This window comes from Natator depressus, chromosome 9 (genome assembly GCF_965152275.1).
Source record: "Natator depressus isolate rNatDep1 chromosome 9, rNatDep2.hap1, whole genome shotgun sequence".
Taxonomy (NCBI): Eukaryota; Metazoa; Chordata; order Testudines; family Cheloniidae; genus Natator; species Natator depressus.
Window position 1 is genome coordinate 60,737,786 of NC_134242.1, and position 20,047 is coordinate 60,757,832.

At 44.8% G+C, this 20,047-nt stretch overlaps 1 protein-coding gene across 4 annotated transcripts in view; it reads left to right on the forward strand.

Annotated features, from left to right (window-relative positions):
- Positions 1 to 20,047, forward strand: part of ENOX2 (ecto-NOX disulfide-thiol exchanger 2) — a 136,667-nt gene that overhangs the window by 113,231 nt on the left and 3,389 nt on the right. For 3 of the 4 annotated variants that reach the window (XM_074964353.1, XM_074964351.1, XM_074964352.1), the window contains exons 11-14: positions 4,957 to 5,064; positions 8,579 to 8,635; positions 13,636 to 13,744; positions 17,055 to 17,140. In XM_074964353.1, the coding sequence (XP_074820454.1) occupies positions 4,957 to 5,064; positions 8,579 to 8,635; positions 13,636 to 13,744; positions 17,055 to 17,140 (360 nt within the window). The remainder of the gene's footprint in view (positions 1 to 4,956; positions 5,065 to 8,578; positions 8,636 to 13,635; positions 13,745 to 17,054; positions 17,141 to 20,047) is intronic. The other variant, XM_074964355.1, reaches the window with a different exon arrangement.

Consider the following 20,047-nt stretch of genomic DNA (forward strand, 5'->3'; position numbering starts at 1 on the left):
TCTCAGGATTGAGCCCAAGCCCTCCTTCCATCTTACACACAAATCTGTCAGACTCGGGCTCAGACCCGAGGGCCTAGAACCCTACAAGAGTGGAGGGTTTGAGCCTGAAGCACTATAGATGCAGCCACTCTGGGATAAACCGCATGCTTGATTGCCTCAGAAACCTCTGCCACCACTTTACCCACAGTCGGCATTCCAACACCAAACTTGCTGGCAATGGACCTGTAGCAGTCTGGGATAGCCAGCTTCCAGATGGTTACAGTAACTCGCTTCTGCACCAGCATGGATGCCCTCATGCATGTGTCTTTATGCTGGAGAGTTGGGGCAAGCTGCTCACAGAGCTCCAGAAATGTAGCTTTCTTAATGTGAAAGTTCTGGATCCACTGCTGGTTGTTCCAGGTTTGCAAGACAATGTGGTCCCACCAGTCTGTGCTTGTGGCCCTGCACCCGAAGCACTGGTCTATGTAGCTGTTATACCGAGCGTCATGAGCAGCATCAGCCAGTTTGAGTCTGTGATGTCTGTGTCCTCCTTCTCCTGCTCCATCATTAGCTCTGTCAGGTGCCTTGGGTGGGTCAGAAAACTCTGCTGAAAGTTCACCAGTGTCTCACAGAAGCTCTGCCCACCTCCTGAAACGGGAGTGAAAGCCCAAGAAGTAGTTCTTCAAATGGCTTCTCTTCTCCATGTTGCTGGCTCCAGTTGTTGGGAGCCTGCAGACCAAAACGATGGCTTGGCAGAATGAGTTTGGTGGGCAGTTCAAACTTCCTGTAATGTGCCAGGTGGACAGCCAAATTTTCCCATGCTGCACCTCAAACAGAGGGCTAGAGCAGCCACATTTTGAGAGGGCTCTAGGCAGTCTGGAATACAGTTGATTGGATTTGGATCTGCATACTGTAGTGTGGACCCCGGAGCCGTGGGTTCAGGTCTGGGTTGGAAAATCCTTGATCTAAGGTTGGCAATCAGTGTAGATGCTCAAGGTCGTGGTTAGAATCAGAATCATAGAATATCGGAGTTGGAAGGGACTGCAGAAGGTCATCTAGTCCAATCCCTTGCTCAAAGCAGGACCAAACCCAGGTTCTCAAACCCGGGGTCCTCTAACTCGAGTTCCACTAGCCCTGGGCTTACATTGCAGTGTAGCCAAACCCAGTGAGCATTTGCAGCACTATCAAAACAGAGTAGAGTTTATTAGTCAACCATAGTGCAGCATTGGGATGTCCATAGATAAGCCTAGAGAAGCAAAGGTTAAAACAGAGTCCAAGATGGCCAATGCCAAGACTCCCTTGAGTCATGCTGGTGAGGGAAGCATCTTGGTTTCCTCTCTCTTTCTCTTTCTCTGTCCCTTTGTCTTTCAGTCCCAGGTGAGTGTGTGAGTCTCTGCAAAGGCCGGCTCTGAGACAAGCCACCTGACACCTTTCCCCTTTGTTCTCCATCTGGGACCTTTGCTCTGCTTCCCTGCCGAGGTGTGGAGGAAAAGTGTCTTCCTCTTGGTTTTTGGTTGCTAAGTGTGAACAGCCTGGCCATTGGGGTTCCTTTTTTTTTTTCCAGATCCTCCATTTCTCTGGGTCAGTTGCAGCCAGTCCTTTAATGACCCATTCATACCACCCTAGACAGTTACAACACCTCATGTCCCCTGCTCTGTCCCAAGAGCAGCTTTTAACTCTTTACACTCTGTGCATAGCAATGCAAAGCACAGAGGAAAACTGAGGCACGCTCAGGAATGATAAAAATATAACCAAAATTCCCACTTTATCCCAGTAGGGTCTATGGTTAACCTCTCAATAACCCCAGGGTGTAAACTATCTATTTATTGTTAACTTGGGTGTGCAGGAAAAGTGGGAATTACAAGCTAGTTTTGTCTTTGTTAATGGAATGTTCTGGGTTTCTAATACAGTGAGAGGGCACTGGGGGCAAACATGTTCCCAGCGACTGTGTGTGTGTGTGAGAGAGAGAGACTATGAGACCCTTGCAGCTACAGCTCTAATCTCCCTTATGCCAGCAAAGCAGTGCTTGTAAATCTTAACAGCAGCCTCAGCACAGTTCAGGCAGACTGGCCTCCAAAATTCATGGGGTCCATGAGAGACCAGTGGGTCACTCTGTTGAAACAAGAGTGTCTGAGGTTCTGAGTGAGTTGGATATCACTGGGGGATGTGTTGCAGTTTGCTATGTGTTGAGGATAGCGGTGAAGGCCTTATGGAACATTGGAGTGTGATGTTGGCACCATTGCACGTCAGGGACAAGGGCTGCAAGCACTATTCCCTCAACTTTATATTTCCATATTTTAAAGATTGTGGGTAGGTGGGATTGGCCCTGAAGCAGCCTTCCCAGTCTTTTAAACACTGTTGCCAGTGCTCACAGCTGGGGACAAGTCTTGTGAGATTTCGTGGGGGGGATGGTTTTAAGACCTAGCTTCTGGGGCCACATGATTATGTGAGACTAAGCTTTCATTTACAGAAAAGTAAGATTCTAGCTCAGCTGGGCAAATAATTGATTTGATTCGCTGGCAGTGTTTTCAAAAATTGAAAAAATTCAAAACCAAAGTTTATCAGAATTTGTAGCTAATCGAAACCCTGGAAACATTTTTCCTTTGGGTTGATGGAATCATTTCATTCAGCACAAATGGAAATGTTTTGCTCCAGACATTTTTAAGAAAACCAAAGGAAATGAAGGGGTCAATTCAAAAACTGCCACAGGAAGAGGAGGACACCTCTCCTCCCCCGTTAAAATCTTTAGCTCTGTGGTTAGGACATTCACCTGGGATGGGGGAGATCCCCCCTTGAATCCCCTTTTTAAGACCAGGAACTTAAACCCAGGTCTTCCAGCTACCATGTTAGTGGACTAATCAGCAGGTATAAGGTATATAAGGTATTCAGAAATAGGGCTCTCCTATGTAGAAGCTGTTCCACTTGTATAAGATAGTCATTGGTCCCGAAAGAGAATGTGTGACACTGACTCTAGTCCAGTGGTTGGGGCTCTCACTGGTGGGGAAAGACCTAGCTTCCAGGCCCAGCTCCACTCAATATCCCACATCCCAAGTGAGGGCCCTAACTGCACCACTTTCTCCTCCTACTGTGTTTTGGGGCCTAAATCCCATTGTGTATCTGGACAGAAAAATCAAAACAAGACTTTTGGAAATGTCAAAATTTTGGCATTTCCAATTTTTTTTTTTTTGTTTTGTTTTGACCAAAACTATTTACCGCAAGTGACACAAATTCATGAAGTGTTTTGGTCACTCTGTATCTGCCTTTTTCATCAAAAACAAGTTTCAGTCAAAAAATTTCACCTTGCTGTAGTTCCTAGCCCTCATGCTGCAAAAAGAAGCTTGAAAATATGATCCAAGTGTAGCCCAAAGGCTCAGTAACTAGAAGGCAAACCTAATTTTTTTTTTCAGATCTCATGATTTTAGGGCCTGACTCTTGATTTTAACTGCTTAGGGTTGGCAATGTTGCTTAACAAGGCTTGTGTTTGTGCTATATAAATAAAATCCTAATGTAAAATATGATAGTATCTATCAGCAAGTTGCTTCACAATAGGAACTGTGCAGAATAGCCCACCACAAGTAAGACCCCAGGACCAGCAACCTTGTAGATCCCTCACCTTACCTGGTTACTGGGTCAGTCCACAGCCCTTTTTAAACTGATAAAGGTCACAGAGGAGCAAAGTTCACAAAAGCACCTGAGCTTTAAAAAAGTATTAACATTTTAATGATCGCTTGTTCCTTGCCTCTCCATCTCGACAGTTCTCCTTCCTGGTTGTAGGGAAAGCCTGATCCTCTGCTGTCTCTCCTGCTTCAGCTGTTGGGCTTGTGGGGGCAGAATTTGCTGCAGAAGAGAAAATGTGCTTCTGCAGGAAGATGATCAGGAGAGCTAAGGGACAAGCAACCACAGGCCCTTGAGGCAGGAGCCCTCCTTAGCACCCAGCTAGCCTGCAGGAACCAGGGATAGGCCCTTACGTGGCAGACAATTTAACCCAACTCCTGCAACCTCCCAAGTGAGCTGTGCTGGAGGAACTGAGAACGTTCTGGGACTCTATAGATACAAGGAGGAACTCGGACAAAGCAATCTCATTATAAATCAGTCTTTGGAGGTGCCCTAAATTAGCACTGCTATGAGTAGATAATTGTTCTGAAGTGTAGCAAAATATGTTGTTATTTCAATAATAATTATTTGGTGGGTGGTGGAGAAAAAAAAATGCTCTGAAACTGGACAGATGGGGGAAAAAATGGGCCATTTTAGGCATGGAAAAATAGCTTGCCTAAAACATAACTACACAAAAAGGGGTTGAACATTTGCCTAGTGTTCCTGAGAAACGCAGTTTCTGCATGAAGAAGAGTACTTGTGGCACCTTAGAGACTAACAAATTTGTTAGTCTCTAAGGTGCCACAGGTCCTCCTTTTCTTTTTGCGGATACAGACTAACACGGCTGCTACTCTGAAACCTGAGTTTCTGCATGAACATTTTCTCTTTCATGCAGTCTTGTAGTTTTATTATTTTGTTTAATTTTTATAGGTGCTCATTTAGGAATTATCTGCAGTTTTGCAAATCACCATTATGCATATCCTAGAAATATAAAAGTAACGTTACAAAAAGTAACACATCACTTTTTGTTTAGAAAAACAGAGTCATCATGGCGTTTTTCTGGTAGTCTGGATAAAACAAAGTACAGGACAAACCACCCTACACAGCCTAGGATGTGCTGGTTTGGAGTATTTTCTTGAGCTTACCTCATGTTAACAACCCACCACATTTTTTTTTTTTTTTATATCTAGCAATATTCAAAGAAGTTTGTCACATGCCGTAGGATTTTGTGGAAGCTTTTCTTCCTTTTATGGATGGAAACTTTTAAAATGTTCTGAATTTGACTCACATCTTTGCCTAAGAGTTTGTTACTCATTCCATGTTCTTTAAAACAATGGTGTGTGAAAGTCATGCTGTGGTCTGAATTGACCTTTTCTCTTCTAGCATCTTCTGAAATTGCAAGAGGAATACAAAAAACGAGAAGCCGAGCTAGAAAAAGTGAAGGAAGACAAAGTACAAATGGAAATGTTGTTAGAAACCCTGAAGGAGCAGGTATGTACTGTCTGGGCCTCCAGGCTTCTGTATGGCGTTTCAGTAATAGACTGTTGCTGGGCTTGTGGCCATTGGACATCATAACTCACTCTATGTGCAGCACAAGGTACAGATGGAGGAGATGGCCTTAGCCTGGCTTGGGTGGCAGTGGTCTGCTTTGATTGAACAACTGGCGGACTCCTAAAAAGATTTGCTACCACATTTATCAGTGTGGACTTTGTGGATATTTTGGAGCTGGAACCACCGTATGAATATACATGGCAGAATTTCTGGTGCTTACAATGCCATTCAAACATCCATGCCTCTTTTCATGAAAGTAAAGTTGTTTTGTGCACCTTTGCTTTCCATAGCAAAAGGGAACAAATCTCTAAGGACACGTCTTAAGAGAATGCTTTGCAAAATGCAGACTCATCTACCAAATCTTTGTGAAAACGAGAGTAGTCAGCTTGGAAACTGTTACTTTCAAGAGCAAGCTAAATTCCTTTCCCCTCCCTAAATTCCTTTCCCTTCCCAAATAGATCTTCATAGGGGAAAGCTGATAAGAGCCTAAAATGCAGCAAACATGGAGCCAAATTTTACATTCCTTAGTCCAACAGAATTCCCATTGAAGACAGAGTTTCCAGGCACCATCTGTAGTAGAGAGAGAGAGAGAGAGCTGGAGCACTGGGCTGGGTGCATGATCTGAGTCCTGAACCAGAGGCTGTGAACTAAAGTCAGGCCATGTATTAAAGTAGATGCTTACAAGTTCACTGTTTGGTACATGGACTTGGCAAAGTTGTTGTTAGTGTACTAGGCACTAGATATTTATGTAAATATATTTTAGAAGGCTAGTATAGATATACCCCAATCTAGTACAAGATAAGGTAGTTTGACAGAATAATGAATAGGGATGTTTTGTCCAAGATATCAGGAACAAGGAGTGATGATAAACAGATGTCATGAAACACGCAAGGTGGTACACAAGTTGCTTATCCCAGTTGTTTGGCTTAGTCTATAAATGTCTGGGTACCTTGCCTTAATCCTTTGTGTGGCCGAGGGGACAGCAGAAACTCCCACTGCTGACTGAGCCGCTCCTTGCCATCTGGCACTCGGGTTAATGTGCTTGTGCAAGTTGTGCGAATCTTGAGGACAATAAACCTGGCCGAGTGTCTTTGTCACCCAACCATGCCTGTGGTCTTTCCCTATGAGTAACATTGAGGTCTGCTGAATTAGCAAGCTGCGCTCTCTGCTAGTGCTGATAACAGCGGAGTTCCAAGGACAGAAGCATTGAGCAGCTCTAACAGCGTAGCAGTCTTGACAGCGTTACAATACTCATCCCCACTTCTTTGAGGATGAGCCTCTGTAATGTCCCTCATGAACAGCTGTTACCCACCTCCCATTCAGTTGCAATGTACTGTTGGAACAGCCTAAGATTCACTGTGGCTCCAGGAAAGAGTTAATGGGAGGTAGTAGACTGGAACATCGGATGAAATGTTACTCTAAGCAGAAAGGGCTGGGAAGCACTGTCCTGGACAAATACATTCCTGTAGCCTAGGCAAGTGACAAAGAGGAAGGAATAATGTTGAAGAACAATAGGGCGTAATCCTGAGGCACTCAGCACTACACAGGACTGGGCCCATTTTTAGTGGGCTCGTCCACACCGCACCTATTTAGATAGAATTTAAGACTAAATTGGACTAAATTTTGGAGAAGTGCATCTTGATGAATGGAAGCTACCTTACAGTATTCCTGGTGAGAGATGATCAGGGTTAGGGTAGAAGTTGTGGTCATGTGGGCAGAGAGGAAAGATCCAGTCTTGGAGATGTGCAGGTAGAAGATTTAGATGTGGGCTGTGCATGTGGAGACAGAGAGGGACGAATCAAAGAAGCAGCTGAAATTTTGGGGTTGAGCAACACGGAGGATGGTGGCACTCTCCACCGTGATAGAGAAAGTGGGGAGGGAGAAGGGGTTTGGGGGAAGATCAGGAGCTCAGTTTCGCCCATGTTCGGTTTTGGAGATGGCTGGATACCCCTAAGGAGCTGTCAAACAGCCAGGCTGTTAGTGTGGATGGAGGGAACAGGTCCCAAGCAGTGAGGTAGATCTGTGAGGTGTCAGCGTAGAAATGGTTGCCAAAGCTGAGTTTGCAGAGATGATAACCCGGAGAGAGGTTCTGAGGGAGCTGAAGAGAAGGTCTACAGTGGGATACCCCATGAGGAAGGTGTGTGTGGGAGGGGGGCGGGGGGAAGGCGGGAGGAGCACCTTCTGTTTGAGATACTGAGGGCCTGAGAGGTTAGAGAGTCAGGAGAGGATGAAATCCTGGAAACCCAAGGGGGAGAAGATTTCAAAAAGAGCCTGGCTGGTGATGTCAAAGGCAGCCAATAGGACAAGGACAGGAGGGAGAGGAAAGAGAAGGTAAAGGCTGTGAAGGGTTCCACAGCATGAACTGCTAACTGTGGCTTATTGGATCCCCGGCACCAGTCCTGGCCTGTTGAGAGAGAGAGAGAGAGAGAGATAGAAAGGTTTGCTGCTCCAAAAATGAGCACTGATTGAGCTCCTTGGGGAGCTGGAAAGAGCTGCCTGCTCTGGGATGGCCAGTATGTTCCCAAGATTCCCAGTTGGCCTCCATCTGCACTGTGGCTGCTGGTTGTGAGTGCCACAGGGAATGCCTTTGCAACCATTGTCTAGTTAGTGACTTAGACTCAGAGAACCTGCAGCCAGGATTTGGGACTTGGCTTTAATGAGGATTCAAAAGTCAGGAGCGTTTCAGCATGGGGTGTCTGTGTTGGGCTGTGAGTAGAGGAGCCTCTTTGACAGCTCTTACCATCACATGTACATTCCTACTGTTGTTTGATTGCTCCCATCTACTGACTGCACCTTGTAGTCACACCCATTTGTCAGTGCTGGGCCCAGGGAGAAGTAGAGCTCCCTTAACAGTTAGCTGTTCCTGTGTGTTGCAGCAAGCTTGCTAAGACCACCTGTTGAGGTCTCAGGGACATGGGTATCGCCAGCAGGGGAAGTGGGAGTTGTTTATGAGTCAATGGATTAATTTTCTGTTGGCTTTATAAAGTGTCACCTTTCTCTCTCTGCTCCTCTCCCAAACCACCTCCTCCCCCCTGTGCTCTGCACTAGCTGTTTTCGTGAGGTATATCTTGGCTGGTCATTGCCTCCTCAGAGTACTGTCTATTGTGTGCTGGGAGGGAAGATGACAGCCATTGTGTACAAATCCTCACAAGAGGTGAAGGCCCCCCTCAACTCTGTTAATTGAGTACAGTAGATCCAGTTGGACAGTAATGGCACAGATCTAGTCAATAACTCCCTGACAAGAGAACTCGCCCTCTCCCTGTGCCTTAGCTAGTGCTATGTACTGGAGCAGGGGTTACACACAGTAATTGTCTTTCTGGTTGTTAAAGTATTTGAATCTCAATTAGATTGCTCCAATTTGAGCACTTTATTTGCAAAGATCAATGAACAAAGCTAATATTTTACCAACTGTGCTAAAGATTATAACCTTTTCCCTTTCTGTAACTGAATGTAGCAAGAGATGGCAGATGAAGAGGACAAGGAGAGAGACGTGGTTGATAATCAAGGAAATGTAAGTCAGTGTGTTTCTTTCTGCTACTTTAAGCAGAGCATCTTACTGAGAGAAGTGGTGACAGTTCATAATAAATGGATCCATTGTTTGGAGCTGAGTATATAAGCCTGATGCGTGTAGGCTAGGAAACAAGAAACCATCACATTAAGCACCATCAGCAGTCTCAGGCTGGTAAAGTACATTTCTGCAGAGCTGTGGTGTGGGGAGCAGGCTCAGGGTATGAGATGACTTGCTGCATCCTAACGCACAGAGGATTATATCTGCCTGTCTTCTTCAAAAATATCTGTTCCCTGATTGCACCTTGAGGAAAATAATGTGATTCCTTTTATTGATTTAGTAATATGTGATCCGACTCTTCTACCTACAGACTGCAGGAGACCCCTACATATGTCTCTCAAAGGGCCACACTCCTTTCTGGCTATCTGCAACAATACAATTAGGAAAGCAGGCTTCGTAGGGCTGCTACATCCCCTCCCAACACAGGAAGGTGTGAGGGGGCAGGAGTGGGAAGCTCATGCACTCAGCTCTGTAACTTCACCGGCATGTTGGGGAGTGTATGCTGCCACCGAGTATAGACCCGGTGCAGGTTACTCCCTTTCTGGAGCAGCAAGAAGACTGAGAGGGAGAGTGGGATTTTGCTAGTCCCAATCTCCAGGCCAACACCCTGCCCTTTTGGTTAACTAATTGGAATTAGACAGTAGCTTCCTTGCAGATTGATTAGTTCTGGGGATTGACCTGTGTCGGTCACTGGTTCAAATCCAGCCACATCAGGAGTGACTGAAAGTCATTGCCAGCTGATGGCTGCCTGGTCCATAACTAGTGAGGATGATGGATTTACTTTCAGCACCTACCAACAACTGGCCAAGTGACTGTCCTTTTGTTGGTCTCTGCAGAGAGATGAAAGGTTAACTGCCGCACCCAGCTGAGCAGGGTTGATGTACAAAGGGAGGAGATGACGTAATAGGCAACACTTGCATTTTTATGCTTTGCTACACCTGTTCTGTGGATAAACAGACTATTCGTTTCCTAGTGAAGTTTCTGTCGCCTCTTAGATCAGTCAAGAATTCAGGACAACACTTAAGTACACACTTAACTTTAAAGTATGGTTACATTGTATTGATTTTACTGAGAGTTAAGCACTTGCTGAAGTGCTTTCTTGAATCAAGGCCGCAAGGGGAAGTTCTACTCTGAAAAGAGGACGATGTAAAAATGGCAGCTCCTTTACCAGCAGAGCTGCCCTAAGTGTGTATTGAACTAGATCCATTCAGTTTAGTAATAATCATTGACTGCTTTTTATTCGATAGCCTTGTCGAGCTGACACAGATCTGGGAAAATGAGCTTGAGTCTATTCCATCTTATCATAGAATCATAGCAACGCAGGGCTGAAGGGACCCTGAGAACTCATCAAGTCCAGCTCCCTCACTGAGACAGGTCCAAGTAAACCTAGATAATTCTTGACAGGTGTTTGTCCAACCTTTTCTTAAAAGCTCCAGTAATGGGGATTCTACAACCTTCCTGGGAAGCCTATTCCAGAGTTCAACTACCCTGAGAGCTAGAAAGCTTTTCCTAATATATAACCTAAATCTCCCTTGCTGCAGATTAAGCCCACTGATTCTTGTCCTTCCTTCAGTGGCCATAAAGAATAATTGATCATCATCTTTTTTATAGCAGCCCTTAACATATTTGAAGACTGTTATAAGGTCTTCTCAGTCTTCTTTTGGCAAGACTAAACAACCCCAGTTTTTGTTGTCAGGTTTCCTAAACCTTTTATCATTTTTGTTGCTCTCCTCTGGACACTCTCCAATTTGTCCTCATCTTTCTTAAAGTGTGGTGCTCAGAACTGGGCACAGTAGACCAGCTCAGGCCTCACCAGAACGGAGTAGAGCGGGACAGTTGCCTTCCTTGGCTTACATACAACAGTCCTGTCAATATACCCCAGAATAATAATATCCTTTTTCGCAACTGCATCATATTATTGACTCTCATTCAGTTGACTCAACCATAACTCCCAGATCCTTTTCAGCAGTACTATCACCTAGCCACATATTCCCCATTTTGTAGTTGTGCATTTGATTAGTCCTTCCTAAGTGTAGTACTTTGCACTTGTCTCTGTTGAAATTCTTCTTGTTGACTTCACACCAATTCTTCAATTTTTTAAGGTAATTTTGAATTATAATCCTGTCCTCCAAAGTGCTTGTGGCCCTTCCCAGGTTACTGTCATCCACAGATTTTATAAGCATACTCTCCATTCCATTATCCAAGTTAGGAATCACTGGACCCAGGACTGACCAGATGGGGCTCCACTAGAAATGCCCTCCCAGTTTGACTGTGAATTATTGATAACTATTCTTTGAGTACAATCTTTCAACCAGATGTGTACCCACCTTATAGCAATTTCCTCTAGACCACATTTCCATAGTTTGCTTCTGAGAATGTCATGTGGGACTGTGTCAAAAGCCTTACTAAAATCAAGATATATCATGTCTACTGCTTCCCCCCCAACCACTAAGCCAGTAACCTCGCCAGTGAAGGAAATTAGATTGATTTGGCATGATTTGTTCTTGACAAATGCATGCTGGCTGTTCCTTATAGCCCTATTATCCTCTAGGTGCTTACAATTGATTGTTTACAGATTTGTTCCAGTATCTTTCCAGGTATCAAAGTTAGGCCGATCAGTCTATAATTTCCCGGTTCCACCCCTTTTTAAGGGTAGGTGCTCTGTTTGCCCTTCTCTAGCCTTCTGGTACCTCACCCATCCTCCATGAATTCTCAAAGACAATCGCTGATGGTTGAGAGATTGCCTCAGCTAGTTAGTTCCTTAATTGACCTAGGATGAATTTCATCAGGCCCTGCTGATTTGAATACATCTAATTTATCTAAATATTCTTTCCTTTTTTGGCTTGTGCTCCTTCCCCCTTGTTAATATTAATTGTGTTGAATATCTGGTCACCGTTAAGCTTTTTAGTGAAGACTTTAGCAAAATAGGCATTAAACACCTCAACCTTCTTGATATCATCAGTTATTAGTTTTCCTTCCCTGCTAAGTAGAGAGACCTACATTTTACTTTGTCTTTCTCTTGCTCCTAATTTATTTAAAGAACCTCTTCTTATTGCCTATTATGTCCCTTGTCAGGTGTAACTCATTTTGTGCCTTACTGTTTCTGATTTTGTCTCTGTGTACTTGTGCTATTTTTTTATTCTCCTTCTTAGCAATTTACACATATTCCCATTTTTTGTAGGATTTGTTTTTTTTATTTTCAGGTCATTAGAGCGCTCTTGATGGAGCCATATTGGCCTCTTACTGTTTTTCCTATCTCTCCTTCGCATCGGGATAGCTTGAAGTTGTGCTTTTAATATCATCTGCTTGAGAAACTGCCATCTCTCTTGAACTCCTTCATCCTTTAGATTTTCTTCCAAGGGGACCTTACCTACCAGGTCAACCAAGACCTTTCCACTCGTCTTATCCAGAACACCTCATCCAGTTTTGGAAGAAGACTTATCCAGTTCTCTGGCATCCAAACAATTCTGTTGACTCCAGCTCATCATTCAGGTTAATTTTTTAGGCATGTTACAGCTCTTTGCCTACGCTGGGCAGGCCCAGATGCAGGGGGTTTAGGTACAGGGTGATACCACAATTCCAATTCATGTCACACATCACACAGTTTATATACATCTTTCCTAGCTACTAATGTCTATACTTCTTGCATGTAAAGACCAATTGCTTTCAGATTGTTTAAGGTAAGTTTATAAATTCAGGGTGTTTCTGCCTACTTCATTTACTATGAACACATCTACAATAGTTAGCTGTTTCAACAGTTATGTTTTCAGGCCTGTTCAGCAGTTGCTTGTTCAGACACGTCCTGTCTAACTTGGGCCTGCTCATGGCAGCTAAACCAAACTTACAAGCAGTTGTCTGAGTTTGTTAAAGTCTGCTGTTTTGAAGTCCATTGTCCTTAATCTGCTGCTGTCACGCCTTTCTTTCCCCAGAATCATGAAATCAACCATTTCATGATCACTTTCACCCAAATTCAATTTCATCTTCAGATTTACAACAAATTTCTCCCTCTTTCTCAGAATCAAGTCTAAAATGGCTGTCTCCCTGCTGACTTCTCTCTCCATTTTCTTAAACAAAAAGTTGTCCCCAACTCATTCTAAGAATTTAGTGAAAATTTTGTGTTTTGCCGGATTAATTTTCCAACAGATGTCTGCGTAGTCCCCCATTACTATCAGGGCCTGTGTTTTTGATATTTCTGTTATTTGTTCTAGAAATGCCTAATCCACCTCCTCTTCCTGATTTCCTTTACTGCAGATTCCTACCATGACATCACCCCTGTTTTTTCCCTCTTATTTTGAACAGCATCAGTTCAATTGTATATTAAGTTCCAGGTCAGTTATTCCTGTGGAAAACTATTGGAGGCAATGAGGTTACATAAGGATCGCTAGGGGCCTACTATGGCCTGCCAAGGCCATATTAATGGTGAGGATGCATGTGTTGGAAAGAACCCAGCTTGACTTTCCAATTCCAGTGTGACTTAAATTCAGGGAATGTAATACCTAGAGAAACAGAACACAACTGTTAATAATAATACCAAGCTCTTATATGGTGCTTTTCATTCATAGTTCTCAAAGTGCTTTACAAATTAGGTTAGTGTCATTATCACCCTTAATCTTAATGTTTCCATCTAAGATTTATTTTTAAGCTAATCGTGTTTTAAATGCAAAATACTGTAAGGACACCTTTTTCTAACAGTGGGAGGAATTGATCAAGGCAAATATAAAGGTTCCCACAGCAACATGACCAGTGTCCCCCATTGCACATCCCATGTGTTTTGTGGGATGCATTTTATGACATAAACAATGTATTAAGTGACACATTGAACCAGAAGAACAAAAATTGCAACTCTGTAAAAACTGTTCAAGTTAAAAACTAAGCTAGCATTTAATTAATTAGAATGAGTGCTGTATTGTGTGGGTATGGAGTGGATGGTGTTGTTTTTGCAGGAGAGCAGTACTTACAGGATCTGTGCATCTAGCCAGGAGAAGGAATGCCCACTTGAGAGGACTCTGAGCTGTAGCCCTGTCAAATCTGAACGAGAAGCTTTATTAGTAGGTAAGACTCATGGTACAGTATGTCTGCTAATGGTAAGACTGTTGTAATGCTGCCATCCATGCTACATAGATTCAGACTCCATGAGAGATGCTCTCAGGAGGTATTGTAAATGCAGCTCTTCCAGTCTCAGTGTACGTGCTTCTTGCCTCCGTTTCATGGACTGCTACAATAGCAGGCCAGGGGTGAAATGCTGGTCCCACTGAAGTCCATGGCAAAGCTCCCACTGACTTAATTGGGGCCAGGATTTCACCCTTTGTGCATTGCTGACGTAGAGGTCTCATATCATGTACGTAGATCTGTTCGTGTCACACAATGACACACACTGTACACTTGATGGTGACTTTCATCTGATATATTGATATGTTATGCACCTTTAATCCCCTTGCCTGCACTCTCCCTGCTGGGCTTTTATCACTTTACCACATGCTAAAGTACAATTGCTTTGTCACAGGTCAAGCTAGGGCCAGCATCATTCCTCTGACTCCTCACCTAGACAAGGCCACATCTGCCTCCCTGGGACATATTTTCACATTTCAAACCTCTGAGCAGTTTCAAACACTCTCCATTTTTTTAAACAACCTGCTACTAAAAAGTTTCCTCCTTTCTCTCCAATTGACAGTGCTCCGAAGTACAGGATAGACAATATAAAGTCCTCGACCCAGGACCATGTTTAAGGTCCAAAATCTCATGGACCATAAGTGCTCCTCCATCGTAGCAGCTGCTAAATCATGACCCACTAAACTGTTCTAGACTGTGAATTATGTTGTTAAACTACACTTGGCTTCATGCATGTCTGCAGCCTAGCACTTCCTGCTGTGAAGAACGATTAGCCTGTTCTCAGAGAAAATTGCCCACATTGGAATTGGGACACCAGGAAACATATAATGAACTTAGGTCGATAATGTGATCCCTTCCTTCTCTGCATTTGCTCTATTCACACAATAAGGTCTTAAAAAGTACTGCAGGAAAACTGAGCTCCTTGCCATGCTGATCCAGTGCTTTACCAGCTAACGCATCTGGGATGCATAATCATTGAGATTAACAACTCTTCATTTGAGGAAGGAAATCCACCACCACCACTTCAGAAGCATGCTAAAATTCAGCCAGCTGACCACTCTCCAGCTACCACCCAGCGTCGCCCATGCTGGACTAACTAACTAACTAAGAAGTTCACCCAGGGTCAGTTGCATGACAGCCAATATCCTAGACCCCTACCAACAGTCTTCAGTCCAGTTCATGGAACAAAGATCATGCAGTGAGATGTTGTTCTCTTGACAATGAACAAGGGCCACACAGCCAGACACTCGGATAATATGACCAGAAGAGCCTTAAAGTTTTAGACAGAGCAGAACTGACTCACTTACACGATCTGATTCTTGGATCCCCTGGTGCAAAGGCGCTGGAAACTCAGCAGATCTGGCCAGCTGGAAATTCACCTGGTGTAAAGGGAGTCCCCACGTGGTATATTCCAGTGTACTTAGGTGTATTCCTATGTTGTGCCCCAGCTCTCACAGTGCTCCCCTGGTATAGGGGCAATGGCCGGCTTGCCTCTGTGCTAGTTATTCCCAACTGCCCAAATGATCTGCTGGGGACGTAGCCAGCCAGGTATAAGGAAGAATATCTGTAGGGACTGATTCTGCCTTTGGCCAGACCCGGACCCAGCGGGGAGTAATTGTGATGTAAAACCTGTTTTGCTACCCATCACCCTGTGCTAAGCAGAGCTCAGTCTGCCTCCAGAGTCCAGCCCTTAGATTGTATCAAGCTCAATGTTATTGGCTAATTTTAAAGGGTATTAATTTGTTAATTTCTGTTGTATTGATACTATTAATCATAACTCTGGCTTTGTCATGATTATTGCTGACAAATATTTTGATCATCAGATCAACTTGTTATCTCAAGGTAGCTCCAGAATTGAAGCTTCCATTTAAAAGATTTGCTTCTAGACCTTATGGTGAAGAGGAACCCTTGATTACACTCATTTTTTTTCTTCCAATATTAAATGAGATTGGTCCCAAGACCAATCCGTAACCTCCTTCCCGTCTGATAATTCACCTTTCAGCACAGCCCAATTGCTTTTTCCCCTTTAGTCAATTCCTTATCCACCTTACAATTCTTGCACTAATCCCCATTTTCTCTATTAATAATTTCCCATGTGGTAGCATGTCAAATGCTTTACTGAAGTCCAAATATATTATTTTTACTGCATTTCCCTTATCTAAAAAGTCAGTTCTTTTCTCAAAGAAGGGGAAATCAGGTTAGTCACCCCCTTTTCTGTTTACCTCATTAATTTAATTATTCTCTTTCACAATTTGTTCTAAAGTTTTGCATGCTACTGAGGATAAGGACATAAGAATGGCCATTCTGGGTCAGACCAATGGTCCATCTAGCCCAGTGGCCAATGCCAGATGAAAGCTGAGATTTTGGAGCATCTGATATGGTGGTTTTGTAATTTTTCATGTCCAGCAGTTTTTGTTGGTATTTTTACATTGTTATCACTCGTTTTAGAAATACTGAGTTTAGACATAATGATGCTGAGTCTTTCAAGTCCCCCTGTGTCTGAGACATTCCCCCCATGCTCCTCAGGAATAAATCCCACCCTCCAAATCCTAATTCCCTCTGAGCTGCCTCCTCCTTGCAAATCAATTAAAGTCAATTACCGCAGAAGATTTCCAAACTGCTTTCCTAGGGGGCAATCCCAAAGAGTTGAAGGCTGGGCTGTAGAGGACAATGTGTCTCTGGGTGGGAGACAGAATCCTAGAGCTTGGGTCTCATGGGTTTGGACTTGTTTTGCTTCTGGTGCTGTGGGCACTGCCTCACGGATATGCTGGGGGCCTGTCTACTTCATCTACCTGCTGCCTGCTTGCTCTGTTGATGGTCAGGTGGTTTCTGTTCCTGTCGGCCACAGCCAGACCTGCCTTCATTTGGTTCATCAAAATGTTTGGGAACTAATTTGCATAACTGCCACTACCTCCCTCCTCTCTGTCTCCCACCCTTCTCCCCCTTTTTCTCCTTCCACCTCTTTAAGTGTCTGTCCTCCTCATGTTGATGCAGACCCCTTGCTACACCTTACAGTGCTTCACGTTGCCCATTGCAGGAGCTTCTCAATCACTTTGAGAGTTGTCTGTATGGGACTGAGGGATATTGCTATCTGAGTTGCTGCTCAGAGAAATGCTTTGCTCCTCATTACATTGCAGCACACAGGCCAGGATCCAGCACAATGCATGCAGAGAAAAGCGCTGCATGCAGACTGTGCAATGTTGGTGATCTCAGGTGAATCACAAGAATGACCCCTGTCATGTTATTTCAATAGGTATAATTTCAACATTTCTTCATGTTCACCCATTTGGAGCAAGCATAGAGTACATCTGTTCCTACTTACAGCGACTCGACGCCAAGGTAGGTGTGCTGGGGTCTCTGTCTCTCTGGGCAGACTCAGATGGGGAGGAGAGTCACTCTCTATCTAGGCAGGCCTGACCCGGGAGGGTGGTTGTCTTTCTGTGTGGTTGGGCAGGGGTCCCTTACTCTTGCTTCCCAGAATCCAGGCCACCATCTGTTTACACCCCGCTCTAGCTGGTTGCTGGCAGCTTCAGCTGCCACTTCTTCCCCATCTCCAAGGACCAGCCCTGGGTGAGAGAAACTGGCCAGAATCTCCATCCCTTCCACTCCACTCCCAGCAGATCTACCAGGACCAGCTGGGGACTCCCCGTACCTTCTCCACCTTCTCACTGGAGAGACCAGGACATCTTCCCCCTTCCCCTCAAAATAGAGAGACCAAGACTGGCCAGGGACTCTCCCCCATCTCTTCTCACTGGAGAGACTGGGAATGGCTGGGACCTCTGCACCCCTCCCACCTGAAAGACCCCTCAGACCTGGCTCCTGGCTTCCCAGAACCCCAGGTCACCATCTCCTCGCACTGCCTCCTCCACCTCTTCCACTTCTGGGCTCACTCCAGAAGGTGAGATAGCAGTTTGGCGAGGACACTCATGTGAATTTGTAGTAGCATCTAGGGCTTGGTGAGGGGAGCCCACACTTGTTGAACACCTGTCCCTGCCCTAAAGACCTAGCAATCTAGGTTACAACAGAGCAGAATGATAGATGGAACAGACAAATGGAGGGGGAGAAAGGTGATGAAAATAAGAGCTAAACAAGCAAGTTGTAGCACAAGGAGCATGAATCATTTGTTTTGGCTTCTGTTTCATGCAGTATCTCTTAGCCAGTTTCTGATGATGTCTGGCAATTTTTATCTCTCACTCCATGTCTTGGTTGGCTTAATAGCCTTAATAGTGACGGACTTTGCCAATGGCTTTTGAAGGTCTAAGTGAATTATGTCTTCCTATTCTTCTCTATCCACTATTCTATTGACTTGCCTTTATGGTCTGTCACTGGTGTACAGTATCATGTTCATTAAGGTTGTTTTATAACTTAATTAATTTGAAGATAATTTTAATTTTTAATTTGCAGATAATTTTCCTGACTGGGAAGTATAGCTCATTCTTCTGTATTTCTCCAGGATCACTCTGATGCCTTTTCTAATGATGTATAAAGTATTCACTCCCCTCTAGTTCACCAGTGTAGTATCCCTTTACAGGACAGATTATGTATTTTTGATAGCAACATAATCACGTAATTCTTAATTTTCCTCGGCTCCCTTGAGAAATGCCCTCTTGTTCTTTTGTCTCATTACCATTTATTCCAGCTTTTTCTGTTTGGACATCTCAATCTCTAAGAGAGCCTCACCTTAATTACTTTGGAACAGGTATCTTCACATTATTCTCTGTGGCAAAGACTGAGGCACAGAAGTCATTTAGCTTCTCTGCAACTTCCTTATTCTCCTTGTTGTTCCCTTAATTTCCTCGTGGACCTGCTGATTCTCTTCCAGGTTTTCTGCTGCTGATTTACTGAAAGAAGTTCTTGCTATTTGTTTTTATATCTTAGGCTGTTTGCTTTTCAAATTCCATCTTGGCCTTCTCATTTCCTGCTTGTTTGTGCTTTCCTCTTAGCGATGGTGGAGCTGGATACCAGCCTGGCCTGGCGGGGATGATGATTTTCTGTCCAGGCAGACAGAGGTGGATGGGAGGAGGGGAGGTTTGGAGTATCTCTCAGCCACTGAGGGGTTGGCGATGGGCTTCCCTCTGGGTAGGTAGGTCTGACCTTGTGCGTGGAGTGGGGTGACTGTATTCTGGCCCTGCTGTGTTGGTGGTGATAGCAGGGTGTGTGAGAGCCTCTCTTGATAGGCCCTGTGTGTCAGGTGCTGCCTCTTGGTAGTCAGGCCTAGTGGTTGGAGTGGAGGTTGAAGCTGGATGTAGGGTCGGGACTGGGCCAAGGGCAGCGCTGGAATCGAGATCTGGGGACAGACGGAGGTCAGAACTGAGATCAGAGTCTGTAGACAAGCCACGTAGCTGGAGTCCAGTTGCAAGCCTGGGGTTGAAACTGCGTGGTCAGAGTCCAGGGACAAGCCAAGTCAGTACCACAGCTGGCATCCAGATACAGGCCAAAGGTCGAAGCCAGGTAGTCAGAGTCCAAGCATCTGGGGAGGGTCGGGAAGCAGAGACAAGGCTGGAGGGGGGCGGTAACAGGGCTGGAGCAAGGTCAGAGCAAGGCAAGGACAAGACTGGAACAGGGCTCGGGCAGGGCCAGGGCAGGAACAGAAACAGGATAAAGAGCAGGCTGGGAGTCTCTAGAGTCTGTTCTCCTGCTGCCTCACAGTGTGGTTCCTGGCTTGGTAGGGCTGTTGCACAGACTGATCTGCAGCTCTGATAGGGTTGGGGAAATAGCTGAGCCGGGGGTTATCTGACCCAGACTTGGCTCAGGGATAGGTTGCTGTCATATGCAGTCTCTGTTGGAAGGGTAAGTCAGTGCAGCTGAGTGGTGACTTACCTCGTCTCCCTTGGACAGGCGCATGTTGAGCACTGTGGAGTTACACTGCAGCTTGCTGCTCAGTAAGTGTTTGCGTAGACATGCCGTGATGCCCACTTCCTGGATGTCGTCCAAATTATGGTAAAGTCACATCGAGCCCAGGGAGGTAACCGCACAAGCTCTGTAACTTTTACAAGATGATGCTGTCACAGATCCACAGGGTCTGGTCTATGTTCCAGCTAATAACCAACCAGACCTTTGGGAGTGACCCCTCTTGTGGTGTCAATGCTCTCCATGAGAATATGCAGCCGCAGCAGGCAGCCTTCTTAAAACAAGGCGACAGTATATTAGACACCTGGCTACAGAATCTGAAAGTCCTTAGGTTATCAAAGAGAAACAAAAGTTAAGACAGAGTTCAGCCTGGCCAATGCCAGGCCAGAGCTCCCT